Source organism: Danio rerio, chromosome 12 (assembly GCF_052040795.2).
Source record: "Danio rerio strain M-AB ecotype USA chromosome 12, GRCz13ab, whole genome shotgun sequence".
In the NCBI taxonomy this organism is placed as follows: Eukaryota; Metazoa; Chordata; class Actinopteri; order Cypriniformes; family Danionidae; genus Danio; species Danio rerio.
Window position 1 is genome coordinate 35665001 of NC_141032.1, and position 15840 is coordinate 35680840.

At 37.4% G+C, this 15840-nt stretch overlaps 1 protein-coding gene and 1 long non-coding RNA gene across 32 annotated transcripts in view; one reads left to right on the top strand and one right to left on the bottom strand.

Moving 5' to 3' along the window:
- Positions 1–7262, top strand: part of rbfox3a (RNA binding fox-1 homolog 3a) — an 886893-nt gene extending 879631 nt beyond the window's left edge. For 25 of the 28 annotated variants that reach the window (XM_087276616.1, XM_087276621.1, XM_087276620.1 and 22 more), the window contains one exon: positions 3905–6517. In XM_087276616.1, coding sequence (XP_087132742.1) covers positions 3905–3907 — 3 coding nt within the window. In that variant the 3' untranslated portion in view covers positions 3908–6517. Of the gene's footprint in view, positions 1–3904 lie in introns of all 28 variants that reach the window. The other 3 variants (XM_087276601.1, XM_087276583.1, XM_087276584.1) reach the window with 1 other exon arrangement.
- Positions 1–15573, bottom strand: part of LOC141376839 (uncharacterized) — a 113291-nt gene extending 97718 nt beyond the window's left edge. For 2 of the 4 annotated variants that reach the window (XR_015504327.1, XR_015504328.1), the window contains exons 1-3: positions 14584–15567; positions 14134–14185; positions 11566–11706 (exon numbers count right to left, since the gene is read on the bottom strand). This is a non-coding gene — a long non-coding RNA (uncharacterized LOC141376839). Of the gene's footprint in view, positions 1–11164; positions 11707–14133; positions 14186–14583 lie in introns of those variants that run through there. The other 2 variants (XR_015504326.1, XR_015504325.1) reach the window with 2 other exon arrangements.
- Positions 15574–15840: the final 267 nt, after the last annotated feature.

Below are 15840 nucleotides of genomic sequence, written 5' to 3' on the forward strand. Positions count from 1 at the left end.
TTTCAACAGCCAGTTGCATATTTGTTTGTAAAATGCACCTCAGGACAATTAAAGCAATTCTAGCATTACAGCCCACCCCAGTCTCTGCCCCTTCACAGTTTCACTTTGTCCAAAAATATGAATTCATTCGTTTTCCTTTGGCTTAATCCAGTATTTTATCAGGGGCCGCCACAGCACAATGAAGCCAACCATTCCAGCATATGTTTTACACAGCGGATGCCCTTCCAGCTGCAACCCAGAACTGGGAAACACCCATAAACTCTCGCATTCTCACACACACACACACTCATTCACTACGGCCAACTTAGTTCATATAATTTACTTATACCACATGTCTTTCGATTATGGGGGAAACCGGTTCACCTGGAGAAAACCCACACCAACACGAGAGGAACATACAAACTCCACAGAGAAATGCCAACTGGCCCAGCTGGCACTCAAACCAGCGACTCTCTTGCTGTAAGGCACTAGTGCTAACCACTGAGCCAACGTGCTGCCCCAAGAATATTATTGGATATGTTATTGTATTGAAGTTAGAAATGTCAAGATATCACCTCATAAATATTGCCTCTGATCATCCTGTTCGCTCATTATGCTGAAAATGTAGTGCGAGTTCTCCCCACTGAGCCCTATTTTGACTTCAGTTGCTCTAATCCAGGATTTGGAAGATAATTCCATTGTGTGTGTTTAGCGTTGCACCCAAGGATTGTTTCTGATACTGAGTCGGTGCATGGAACATAATGTAATCAGGATATATTTTCCTGGTACACAATTTGCATTTTGATTGTGTAATTAGTTTCTTTTTAGACCACGCAAGTCCAGAAAGGCTGAGATCACACTGAAAAAAAAGCTGGGATTCAGAATCTATCATATAGCTGGAGATGAAGATGCAGGATTTAGAAGAAATGTAAAACAAGGCATTTATGATTGAATTGTATATTACAGGGTGAAACTGATAAGAGAGGGGTTTTATGTAAAGTTTGCTGTTTGTGTCACTGATCTTATGTTTTTGATGTTTTTATTTGAGGAACAAGAAACGTGAAGTTCAAAACTTCATATGGCATTGATCTTTAGTTCTGTTTTGGTTGCGAACTCAGGCGACCAAAATTTTATGTCAATTTATTATCTAATACCAACGGCAGCTGACATCCAATACCAACGTCAGCTGGCTTAGTTGGTTTTAGGCTATGACATTAACTAATTAATATCAAACATCATTTTAACATCATGATATGACATGCATACAACGTCAAAGTCTAACATTAGTCAACTTTTATCTTTGGTTGGTTTTGTTGCGTAAACACCTAACTGAAATTCAACATCACTTTAATGTCGTGTGACATCAATACAATGTTAAAATCTAACATGAACAGATGTTGATCTTTGGTTAATGTTAGGTTTTGGCATTAACTAACCAAAATCCAACATTTTGGCGTTGGAGTCTGACCTCAAACTAACGTTGGGTTCTGTCGTCAACCCGATTTTTATATACAACTAAAATTCAAAGTTAGCCTGACGTTAGAGTCCAATGTCAATTTTACATCTGTGTGACGTTCGCTGCCTGCTGGGACAGCTCTGCCCAAAATGAAAATTTACTCATTATTTACTCACCCTTAAGTAATTCTAAAGCTCTATGGCTTTTTTTCAGTTAAAGGGAAAATATTTTGAAGAATATTAGGCCCACTCCCAATTCTACCCCTTAGCCCTTCCCCTTACCCCTACTCTCCATTTGTGTGTTCACATGAAGGGGTAGGAGTGTCCCAATTCTCTTTATCTTGAAGGTGTAGGGCTAAGGGGAAGGGCTAGATAATCCTCAAAACTTTTTCATGACCACACTCGAAACCAAGGGGCATGAAAATTTCCCAGAGTACACCAGCTACAATGACAGCTGCACACGGAAGTAAGGAGATGCACAAATTACTTTAGATGCACTAATTATTTTTTTGTCATTATTACGTATTTTTACAACAGACAAGCACATGTTTTAATACATTCATAACCACTTTGTGTTTTACCGTCATTCTTTTAAATAACAAACGCTAAAATAAACACCGCTAAATTTCGTTATCTACAATCCCTAGTAGCAACTTACACTCAAATTTTTTTTTACTTGTTCAAACTGCTGAATTAAAATGAGCTGAAACAACACAATTCTTGAGATTTCATTTGGGACGACTTAATTTTTTTTATGTTTAATCCATATGAATTTGTTCGAAGTGTCAAGTTAACTTAATCGATTTGTGTTTGGACACCATGGATGAATTGTGGAACCCAGCATTTTTTAAAGTGCATTTATAATAGTCCTACAACATTCTTTCACATCTGACACAATGACACAGGAACACCCTGTCAGAAAAGTCTAGCATCTGGGAATGAGCATTTAACAGTGTCGGGTATAATGTTAATGTTGTTTTCGTTTGTTTACATTGATGAATATGGCCACAGTGTAAATGCACAGTACAGTTACGATCTTGTTGCCACATTAGATCGTATTGATAACATAATACATGTCTTGAGTGATTTCCTGAAGATAAATACCATAAAATAATCCAATAACTAAAGCAGTCACAATCATCAATCTCATAGGAAGTAAGAGATCATGATGACAGATTATGACGTGTGCAGGTGCTGTAGTTGTGTTCCAATTCTTAGGAGTAAAATTTTAAGCCCGTTCCCTTCACACTCTGTTTCAAGGGCCAAGGGAAAGGGGTAGGGGAACAAAAATAGACTTGGGATTGGGCCTTAGAAACAGTTAGCCACTAACGTCTTTAATAGGATCAAAGATACTATGAAAGTCAATTGCAAAATCGTTCCAAAAGGTTTTGTTCAACAGAGGTAAGAAATTAAAATAGGTCTGGAAAAAAAAGTGGAGGATGAGAACAAAAACCTGAAAATGCTCTGTGGCTTTTTTTCCACTTTCACTGTTATGATAATTTGGTTTAATAAACAAATAGGTAACAGTTGTAAATAGATTATTATTATTATTATTATTATTATTATTATTATTATTATTATTATTAAATGAGTATTTTGCTGATAATGAAATTTGGAACTGATTTCTTTTTATTTTTATATTGAATATTTAGTAGGAATTATTCCATTTAATTTTCCATTGCTGTGCTTCAAGAGTTCACACTTAGCTGATGATTGATTACAAAGCTTGTTTGGCATGCTGTCCCAGCAGAGAGCTCTGAGCTCATACGATCCTCGAGTCCGGGGCTCCCTCCCGTTTGCAAGGCGAGAGGGGAGTTTGAGCTGAGGTAGATCTTGAGAACTCCCCTGCTGTAGCAGCTAATGAACAGATAGTGATTGCGCTTAAGAGATAACTATTTACTAGGAGCATGTCTATGGTGCCGCTTTGGATTAGTCAATTAACTTAAGTTGCATGTTTTTGGATGGTGGGAGGAAACCGGGGAACCCAGGGGAAACCCACGTGAGCACGGGGATAACGTGTAAACTTCACACAGAAACATCGACTAGCTAACCACTGGGTCACCATGTCACCCATCTAGGAAAGGAGTAGGAGTGGAAGGGGGGATTCTTCAAAACGAAGATGGCTGTTATATTGAGCTTAGGGTATTTATAGTGGCTTAGGAATCGTCTGATTGGTGAATCATAAATTGAATAATGCAAGGCCGGCTGCAAGCAATTATAAGCACGTGATCCTTTCAAAATGAGTTTCTAAATAAACTTCTAAATAAAATTACTTAAATATAATTTAGAAAGGAAGTGAACTTTATGAATTTATAAAAATGCAAAATAGAAGCCTTTTTACTAAAGGTCACAAACATGTGGAGCCCACTGTACTCTACTGTAATGTACATGTCAAAGCAAACTGCATGCAGATCAACAGCATCCAGTGCAAATCAACTGACGTTTTCTCTCTTTCTCTTTACACTTGTAGTAAATATCAAGCTAGAAGACAACGGAGAAGAGCATCAGCTAAAAAGGAACAAAAAAGGATCAAGGAAGAAGAGTGTCAATGAAAAAAAAACATACAAAAAGAAGTTAAGAGGAAATCCTTACACCGAGGCTGTCAGGAGAAGGCATTATATATCTCTGTTGGGACGCGAGACTGACACAGCCAAGCTGTGGATGAAAAAGAAGGGGTTTAGCTTTCACCTGGGACAGCCTTTCGGGGTGGAGGAGGAGGAGAGGTCATCATAAAACTTTTTATTTTTCTAAACTTTTTTAAGTTTATGGTTTCCAAAAAGATGAAAAAGATGAGTGTATATATCTATATAGCGATATATATGTATGTATAAATATGTTACAAAAAAAAACGAAGCTAAGAAAAAAAAATAGTACACAACTAGCAACAGAGTGATGAGTTAGCGCTGTAGGAGGGGGTGGGGGTGGGGGGTGTACAAATGTTGATCCTTCACACCCCCCACCCCCCTCCCACCGAAAACCTCCTTGTCCGGCCTGCGCCAGGAGGGTCAAGGAGGGCCGACATGATTCCATGTGGCCCCTCTTCATCCAAAGCCTTTGAATATATGGCACAGCTGGGTCTTCCATCAGTAGGTTTCGTCATGTGTTGAGCCCGGAGGGAAACAAACGGCCTTTACTCGCTAACATCACAGGCAGTGATCCTTCTAGATGGCAGACGAACTTGCATGGGACTCCAAATTTTCCACTTACAGGTTGATATTCAGGTGTCGCATGGAACGGGACAAGAGAAGACACTGTAAATAAAGCGGTCAACATCAGTTCTGAAGCGCTGTCATCCCGCTGTTGTTTGTAGCACAATACGAATCGGCCCGCCGGCAGGTTTTACTGGGATGTGTGCGTGTGCTTGTGTGTGTGTGCGCGAAAGAGGGGAGGGGGGAGGGGGATGTAGTGTCGTGTTGGGTCGCAGCGGCCCCGGAGCCCAGGGCTACCAAAAAGCATTTCATTGTAGTGTTGTGGAGGTGGCCGTGCTGTGTAGTAAACACTTTTGTATGTGGTGTCATGAGGCTACAAATTAAGAAAATTGGAGCTGTCTTCTCGGTATTGTCACGGGAGTTTCACAATCCATCTTGAAAATGGGTTCCTGCCCGCTGCAAGGTGGAAAACGACGTGCCAGTTTAGTCATAGGGTGTGCAAGCAAAGTTTTATTAAAAATCGATTACCTTTATACTTCTAATGAGCTCCATTTCAGTGACACATCCTTATATATTTAAACGTTGTACTAATTACATGCTGCTCAGCGTGGTCAAACGTCGATTGTAGCCATTTACTAATGTTGTATTATTGTATTACCAGTATGAAAAACATTTATATATGGATATATCTATTTGTGACCCTTCAAGAGGATTGTACCGTTTTTGGTTTGATTTGATTTGGTTTGGTTTCCTTTTGTTTTGTTGATCGATGGTGGTCCAGGTTTATTTTCGACGGCGATTTATGCAAGTACTGAGAGATCTGTGTGGCGTTGGTTCTGTTCGTCTGTATATTTGGTTCAGCTACTGAATGTAATTCAACTTTTTATGTACATGTCTTTGTTTTTTAAGCAGTACTTTGTAAATGTGTGGACATGCTAAAGCGAGTCTTCGTTTCTGAAGCCCGACGGAGATACGGTCCAGCTGACAAATCTCTTTTCTAACAGGAGCACTCCAGCTGGCCCACGGACATTATCATGACCCTGCAACGGACAATAGTAGAAAGACATGAAACGATTGGATAAGACGGAGCCGAAAGATGCTCTGTGGTTTTTATCGACAACCACTTTCTTTTTTTCTTTATGCAAGCGGTGAACAGTCGAGCCACATTCAAAGCCTCCTGTCACTCTATAATCAATGTTGAAAACGGCAGTATGTTATCCTGCACTGTACAAAAAAAAGAAAAAAGGAAAAAAAATGTTGTTGGGTTACCTAAAAATGTGTTTGATTTAGTAACATCTGGTTTTATTCAGGTCAGCATTTTCATATTCAACTGGACTGAATCCGCCTGGCTGCGTTAAGCTGAAAACAACCAATCGGATTGGGTAGAACTACATCTTTAAAATAACAACTGCACGTTTTCACGCTTTTTACAGTGTGTGTGTTTCGGCTCAGTGAGAAGGGATGTGGTACATTTAACAGATAGCCCACCTCTACAGAGCATTCCCAAGCTTTGCAAAATCATGCGCTTCCTCGGACTCAGGTGTTACATGACAGAACTGATGCGTTCCCTTCCATAGGTAATGATGTTACAACTCCTTCCTTGCTGCATTCTTCCTCTCAGAACTTTCTTTTCTACAAAGCTGGTGACTCCTATCTCAGCGACTGTACAACTTTGTTACCCGAAGGATCATCAGATGCGAACGTTCGGCGAAGACGTGTTGTTTCAGGGACTCTAAAATCCGAGTGGCGGAAGAGACTGTGACTGAACAACCTAACAAAAAGATGTCAATTCAACAGAGATCCGATAGGCCTCTGGGTTTATTCCTTTGCTTTAGTCCGTATGAGACATTACTTGTTTACATGTCCTGGTTTTTTCCACCCTGCTGTGAGGTATGTGTCAGCTTTTGCACTGTATTCTTTGGCTTGTTGTCTTCCCTCTACTCTGTTTTCCTCTCAAGCAGCCCATTGACCTGAGCACCAAAGTCATTCGCCGTCTTCCTCGACCCAAAGCAGAGAACCAATGCAAACTGTAGTCTGCTTATAGTCTATTGTCAGAACTACGATGAAACTCAAGCGCATGTATCTGCCACTTGTTCCTTCATCCAAACCGTCCTTCAAATCTACACTGGTCGTCTGCTCTGTCAGGGCAGGTGGAAGACCAGCTATGCAGCTCACCTCTGTCTGCACAGTTCTCTTGAACTTCATTTAAACAGTCAAGCCAATGGAAACGACAAACTTATCTTGGCAATTGCTTTTCCCAACACGAAAAGAACATAACAAAAGAAGAAAAAAAACAAACTCCTGCCAACCTGATTTTCCTCATCGTCATTGCCAGATCCCCGAAGCACAAGAGTTTGAATGGAAGTCAAGTTAGTTGTCTCAGTGATAGTTACCTTCCATGTAGTGTGTATGCGTGCGCGTGTGTACGTGTGTGCTTCCAGCCCCTTTGTTTTCTACTGAAAATATACAAAAAGCTACTTCCTGTCATCTCAATATAAAATGTATTATATTAAAGGTTCTCTTCATGTGCAACACGAGCTCTATGCTACAACAAATCTATCATTTGGGGTTTTCTTTTGTTGTTTTCATTTTTCTTTCATTGTTTTTTAAATTTTGAAGTTGTTCCAAATACATAAGCGTGAAGAAAAAAATAACCACTAAAGAAAAAAAAAAAAGAAACCAGTATAAAGTATTCTATTTAAAATGAAATGACGAAACTTCTGCTGTCCTGGATCTGTACTCGAAATTTCAGTTTTCTTTCTGTATGCATCCAATGTGCTTCAGACAACCAGTACTGTTTATTAATGAAATCATTATATTATTATGATTATGATTATTATTATTACTATCATGATTAATATGGTTATAAATAAATATTTCTTTCTTCAATAACAGAGACTCAAATATCTGAGCTTGGCATATTTATGTGGTGTCTCAGTTATGAGGGCATTTTCTCAGTGCGCATGTTCACTGAAAGTACACTGTTTTCACACATCGCTCTGATTGGTCAATCATACATTTTACTGTTTCACATGGGGGCATTACAAACAGAGTTTTTGTTTAAAAAATAAACATGTTTGTGAATGCAAAATCATATATATAGCATACAGTATATATCTCATCTATAGCAGAAAGTGCTAGAACACTTTTACCATGTAGGTACATTTACAACAAAAGTGTACTTAAATGTACTTGCATTTTTGAAATATTTCACATTTAGACAAAATAAAACTATCAAAACTTCTAAGCGGATTCAAGAAAATTATTAAAAATGTCAGGTAACACTACGAGATAATAACTGTATCATTTTCCTAGTGTGTGATTGAATTATTCACATGAATGCATTTTGGAATATATCACTTATTTTTATTGATTAGTCGCACCTACTGGTTCAAGTGTATTTCTCTGCGAACCGCAAGATGGGGGTATAACATTAAGGGGCGTAACTTGTAGTAAGTTAGAGGCGTAACTTGCAGTTATCAAGATCCCTTTGAACCATGCGAGATAGATGTCACAACGAGATGTTGTTGGCAAGATGGTGGAAATTCTTAACATTAATGTGATGGTTGGGTTAAGGGTTGGGGTAGGTGTAAAAATTAATAACTATGATGGTTGGGGTAGATGTAGACAATAATAACTGTGATAATTGGGGTAGGTGTAGACGTTAATAACTGTGATGGTTGGGGTAGGTGTAGACATTAATAACTGTGATGGTTGGGGTAGGTGTAGACATTAATAACTGTGATGGTTGGGGTAGGTGTAGACGGAAATAACTGTGATGGTTGGGGTAGGTGTAGACGTTAATAACTGTGATAGTTTGGGTAGGTGTAGACGCTAATAACTGTGATGGTTGGGGTAGGTGTAGACATTAATAACTGTGATGGTTGGGGTAGGTGTAGACATTAATAACTGTGATGGTTGGGGTAGGTGTAGACATTAATAACTGTGATGGTTGGGGTAGGTGTAGACGGTAATAACTGTGATGGTTGGGGTAGGTGTAGACGTTAGTAACTGTGATAGTTTAGGTAGGTGTAGACGTTAATAACTGTGATGGTTGGGGTAGGTGTAGACGTTAATAACTGTGATAGTTTAGGTAGGTGTAGACATTAATATCTGTGATGGTTGGGGTAGGTGTAGACGTTAATAACTGTGATGGTTGGGGTAGGTGTAGACATTAACTGTGATGGTTGGGGTAGGTGTAGACATTAATAACTCTGATGGTTGGGGTAGGTGTAGACGTTAATAACTGTGATGGTTGGGGTAGGTGTAGACATTAATAACTGTGATGGTTGGGGTAGGTGTAGACATTAATAACTCTGATGGTTGGGGTAGGTGTAAACATTAATAACTCTGATGGTTGGGGTAGGTGTAGACATTAATAACTGTGATGGTTGGGGTAGGTGTAGACATTAATAACTCTGATGGTTGGGGTAGGTGTAGACATTAATATCTGTGATGGTTGGGGTAGGTGTAGACGTTAATAACTGTGATGGTTGGGGTAGGTGTAGACATTAATAACTGTGATGGTTGGGGTAGGTGTAGACATTAATAACTGTGATGGTTGGGGTAGGTGTAGACATTAATAACTGTGATGGTTGGGGTAGGTGTAGACATTAACTGTGATGGTTGGGGTAGGTGTAGACATTAATAACTGTGATGGTTGGGGTAGGTGTAGACGTTAATAACTGTGATGGTTGGGGTAGGTGTAGACATTAATAACTGTGATGGTTGGGGTAGGTGTAGACATTAATAACTGTGATGGTTGGGGTAGGTGTAGACATTAATAACTGTGATGGTTGGGGTAGGTGTAGACATTAACTGTGATGGTTGGGGTAGGTGTAGACATTAATAACTCTGATAGTTGGGGTAGATGTAGGCATTAATAACTGTGATGGTTGGGGTAGGTGTAGACATTAATAACTGTGATGGTTGGGGTAGGTGTAGACATTAATATCTGTGATGGTTGGGGTAGGTGTAGACGTTAATAACTGTGATGGTTGGGGTAGGTGTAGACATTAATAACTGTGATGGTTGGGGTAGGTGTAGACATTAATAACTCTGATGGCTGGGGTAGGTGTAGACATTAATAACTCTGATGGTTGGGGTAGGTGTAGACGTTAATAACTGTGATGGTTGGGGTAGGTGTAGACATTAATAACTGATGGTTGGGGTAGGTGTAGACATTAATAACTGTGATGGTTGGGGTAGGTGTAGACATTAACTGTGATGGTTGGGGTAGGTGTAGACATTAATAACTCTGATGGTTGGGGTAGGTGTAGACATTAATAACTCTGATGGTTGGGGTAGGTGTAGACATTTATAACTGTGATGGTTGGGGTAGATGTAGACATTAATAACTCTGATGGTTGGGGTAGGTGTAGACATTAATAACTCTGATGGTTGGGGTAGGTGTAGACATTAATAACTCTGATGGTTGGGGTAGGTGTAGACATTTATAACTGTGATGGTTGGGGTAGATGTAGACATTAATAACTCTGATGGTTGGGGTAGATGTAGACATTAATAACTCTGATGGTTGGGGTAGGTGTAGACATTAATAACTCTGATGGTTGGGGTAGGTGTAGACGTTAATAACTGTGATGGTTGGGGTAGGTGTAGACATTAATAACTCTGATGGTTGGGGTAGGTGTAGACATTAATAACTCTGATGGTTGGGGTAGGTGTAGACATTAATAACTCTGATGGTTGGGGTAGATGTAGACATTAATAACTCTGATGGTTGGGGTAGGTGTAGACATTAATAACTCTGATGGTTGGGGTAGGTGTAGACATTAATAACTCTGATGGTTGGGGTAGGTGTAGACATTAATAACTCTGATGGTTGGGGTAGGTGTAGACATTAATAACTGTGATGGTTGGGGTAGGTGTAGACATTAATAACTCTGATGGTTGGGGTAGGTGTAGACATTAATAACTATGTTGTTTGGGTTAAGGGTTGGGGTAGGTGTGAACGCTGATAACTGTGATGGTTGGGTTAAGGGTTGGGGTAGAAGACATTAATAACTGTGATGATTGGGTTAAGGTGTGGAGTAGGTGTAGATATTAATAACTGATGTATTCCCCCACCTGGCTGACAACATAGTTTTGACATGTGGGTCTCCACTCTAGCTTCAAGTTATGCCTCTAATGTACTACAAGTTATGCCCCTTCATATTACGCCCCTGTCTTGCAGTCCGCAGACAGTCCCTACTCTACTGGTTCAGTTATAGAACCTGCATATATATATATACACTGTTTTCAAAGTAGACATAAATCACCCAGATGACCTACTACTTGCAAATAAAATTCTAAAGTGTACACAGAGTTGATAAATAGAGTCCATTTCCCTGGTTCAATCTTTATTTTAATGAGTGAATAAAGGTCCGTTTCATTGCTAAATGGATCGGGATTAATTAACACTACATAAATCATACTTTTGGCAATAACAAAGCAAATTCTGATTCAAAATAAGTGCCTACTGAAAATAATCTGGGATTTTAATGCAGCCATTGATAAATTCTCATTAATAATATGTCTGAACAACACAAACACAAGACGAAAATCATAAACCAGAACAAAATGCTGTATAAATAAGTTCTCTAATCTCCAACCTCTTTTTTTCCACACATCTGCTTCTAAAGGTGTTAGTTTCTTAAACGCAGTAAATCAATTATTAAACAATGACTGTCTGGAAATAAATTCCATCTAAAAAGTACCCTTTGATCATCTATAAGCACTGCTGCGAAATATTTGACCTGATTCGTTGCTGCAGCACCTTCGTATGTATCACTGCCAGTGTTAAGTTGTAGAATTGAGAGTGAAAGGGATGATGGGAGTTCTAGACCAATTTGTCTTTTGTTCCCCTAGGGCCACAAGACAAAGTGGTCCTGTCCATCTCCACAATGATCATTTACCTACACAAAGCAAACGCACCATCGATCCCCCTTGCACCCTACAAAACAGCACAAAGACGTTCACATACCTACGCTAACGAACAGCTTTCCACCTCCAACATTGATCCCATGGTTCAGTACTTTGTCATTCCCTCATTACACAGGCTATGGAAGGTCTCGTCCAATCAAAGAAGACTTTACTCCTCATCTGGAGGTCGCCAGAGGTTCCTCTGGTGAAAAAGAAACAAATAAGAAGATTGCTGTGGAAGAGCAGAAATACAAACATCTTTTTTTTATCTATTCGTCTCTTTTAAATGCCAATATTGTTATTTGTAATCTAATGAAAAGAGTATTAGTAGTGTTAGAATGCAAACCTGCATGATATAGGATTAGAGAAAACAAAAAAAGAGAGAGATTCCAGTCATACCCGAGCACACACATCTTCACACGCTCAAATTTAACACAGTAGAATGCTTCAACCATATAACAGCATAAAGACCCAAGGGGCAGTTCACGCATCTTGACATTTCTCCATCCTATCTTACAAAAAAGCCAATAAAAACAGCTCCACATAGATCTAAACCCCTGAGTTTATATATGCATTCATGGTCGCTGTAGCAGTTGGTTCAGTCTAGTCTTACATTATGATTGAAAAAAGGCTAGACACGCTGGGTTTCAGACACAACCCTAACCCTGCCAGAGGGAGACAAAAGCTGCCGGTCCCGGGATGAAAGCTATTAAGAGTACATGCTAGCCTGCCCCACGTGCTCTGCAAGAATTGTGTTAATTACACATGAATATCGCATGTAACAACAGGCTTTATCCTTTCATCTGAGCTAGGCGCAAGAGAGAGCCAAGCGACGGAAGAGAGGGAAAAAATGGCAAAGCATTAATACTAATCACTGGTGCGGTAAATTAATTTTGGATTGCTTCTCTGGGTTCGTACAAAATTGTTTTGTTGAGGGGAAAAAGGAGATTAAAGCTTTAATTATACTTGGTAATTCATTCCACAAAATAAATCCCCCCTTTTTAAAGGGTCTCTTTCGATGCGGTAATGTGGTGTCTGTCACAAGGCAGGGTTATAATGAGACCCAGCAGACGAGATGTTCACCCATTTCTCATTTTAAATTGAGCAGTAGTATCTTCCAGTACCCCTCCCTCTCTGACAGACTAGATCAACTCTCAAAAACTCATCCTGATGCCACTGATAAAGAAATCTACTGTGATAGTCATATGATTTGGAAATGATTCAGACAAACCAACTGTAATTCAGGACAACAAATCAATAGCCAACTAAATTGATATAGGCCTATATAAAACATTTTTAAAATCATCTTTAATAGACAATGGCAATTAGTTCTGAATACAAAGTCAGGCTCATTGCCAGGGGGGTTCGGTGGTTCGGAAGACCCACCCCTCAATGGCAAAGGTCCAAAATGTGTCCTATACATGAGCTCATTTGTCCTTTTCTTATTTGTTGTTTTGTTTTTAAATAGAGAAAGAATTTACTAGTTACTTTTATTCTAAATCTTGGACCTTTTTCTTGAAACAAAAAATTACCAATAAAAAGGCATGAAGCACCAAAAGTGGCCAATATCAAATATATATATATATATATATATATATATATATATATATATATATATATATATATATATATATATATATATATATATATATATACATATATATATATATATATATATATATATATATATATATATATATATATATATATATATATATATATATACATATATATATATATATATATATATATATATATATATATATATATATATATATATATATATATAAATCATGAAGGTCTTTTAATATTATTTTTTCCATTTATTATTGAAATAGCCAAATTCTGAAAAAAATATATATTAAATAAATCATGAAGGTCTTTTAATATTGTTTTGTTTCCATTTATTATTGAAATGGCTAAATGTGCTGGCTAGTTTGTTATTTGCCTAATAAATGGCAGCTACATTTTTAATTTAAAACTTGAACAGATTTTTCTTTTCTTATGATATATGATGTAACAATTTAAAAAAAAGTAATATATTAATATTTATTTATTCTAAATCTTTAAGAAATATTTTGATACGTCTGCTGAAGCTAATCCAACTTAAAATGTCACAAAAATACAGTATATAAACCTCATAATTAAATAATTAAATAGAAAATGAGGCAAATAACTGCAAAAAGGTCGAGATTTTAAGAAAAAAAGAACCACCCCTTTCACCAGGCTGGCATCGTATCTGAAAGTGTTTTCATTTGTTGTGATTCAAAATCAGGGTTATTAAAATATTGACTTCTTATCTTTTCTAAGTTGAAAACATTATTATTAATAACATGTTTGTTATTTTGTGCAACAGAATTTCTCAACATATGTACTTTTAATTTTAAATATAAATGTTTTGGGATTAATCCCTCAGCTATTTGTAAACTTATAATAAAATAAACATTTTATAAAACTGTTTTGTATGTCTTGACAACCAATTTGGTGAAATTTTGTCAGTAAACGTTGCAAGTTCCCTGTCTTATAACATTTGGCTAATAATACAATGTCTACTGGCAGATTTGTAAACAACTACACATTAAAATAATTTGTAAAATCTTTAGTAAATGAGTAGTTTAGAGTTGCTTACCATATTATAACGCGAGAATCAGTGGGCTGTGGCTGCTAAATATCCAGACATTCTGTGAACACATTTTAAACAAGGAGATCAAATGATGTGAAACAAAACATGTGCAGTGAAGTATGATGAATATGTTAGTATTTTCTAAAGAACATTTAAAGATACTTTTGCACTGTAATATCATTGTTCTTAATAACTGTGCTCTTATACAGAGTGTAACATCAAAAACACAAAAGCTGTGGCATTATGTCCCATTTTACTTTTACTTTTTGTTAGATAGACACAGAGAATGTGGACAAATAAATAATAATAATAAATATATATATTAATTAAAATGGATTTACATTTTTGGATTTATCGCATTAAAGTAAAAGTAAATGGAAAAAAATAAATTATGTTTTCCATAATTCTTTTATGAAAAAACAACAGAAAGTAATTTATAACTGACTGTTTACTTACCTTCTGCTTCTTTTCCCCTTCTCTTTACTGTGCTTGCAACTACAGCTGTTCAAAATTGCAGCTCCACCACTGGGCTCAGTGGGCCTCCTGGTGCAGCTCCACCACTGGGCTCAGTAGGTCTCCTGGTGCAGCTCCACCTCTGAGCTCAGTGGGTCTCCTGGTGCAGCCCCACCACTGGGCTCAGTAGGTCTCCTGGTGCAGCTCCACCTCTGAGCTCGGTGGGTCTCCTGGTGTAGCTCCACCAGTAACCCCAAGTCAAGGGGCGAATAATATTGACCTTAAAATGGCTTTAAAACTATTAAAATTGCATTTATTCTAGCCAAAATAAAACAAATAAGACTTTCTCCAGAAGGAAAAAATATTATCCGACATACTTTGAAAATTTCCTGAATCTGTTCAACATCATTTAGGAAATATTTAAAAAAGAAAAGAAAATTCAAAAGGGGGCAAACAATTCTGACTTCAATTTTTTATTTATTTTTTATCTGACAATGAATGTGGCAAAGACATTTTTTCTGTGGTACAAATTAACTTTTTTTTTTTTGGAATGCTAGTGACTTTTGCTATTACAATGTAAAAAATGTTTGGTGTAGTATGTGATTAATTATAATTAGATGAAGAAAACAAAACCTTGAATTAAAAGTGGTCACTGTGATCTTCAGGGGTTTTTAAACTCCTAAATGATATCAACGTAAAATATTTCTAAAAATCCATTTTTGGTGGTTCTCCCTATTAATAACAGAAAGCTGTACATGAATTCAGAGCAATTACTTTCAATAAAAGTTCTTTCAATTTAGACAGAATTCTAAGCCAAGAATTAAAAATACTTTCCTATCCCAATATAAATTCATCATTTACTTGTGTAGTATTCTTAAGTTTAGGATAACAAATATACACATAATTAAAATAATGCTGTTATAATGGTATAATGTTGTTTGTTATGTTAGTATACTACATGTAGTAGTGATTACAATCTTGCAATTCAAAAATGTTTTCCATCATGACATCATTAATGGAAGATGGCTGCAGTGTTTAGGGACCTTTTGCTTCTTGTCCCCTTCTCTTTACTGTGCTTGCAACTACACCTGTTCTACATGCAGCTCAAGCACTGGGTTCAGTAGGTTTTCCGGTGCAACTCCACCACTGGGCTCAGTAGGTCTCCTGGTGCAGCTCCACCTCTGAGCCTAATATATATAAATATATATATATATATATATATATATATATATATATATATATATATATATATATATATAT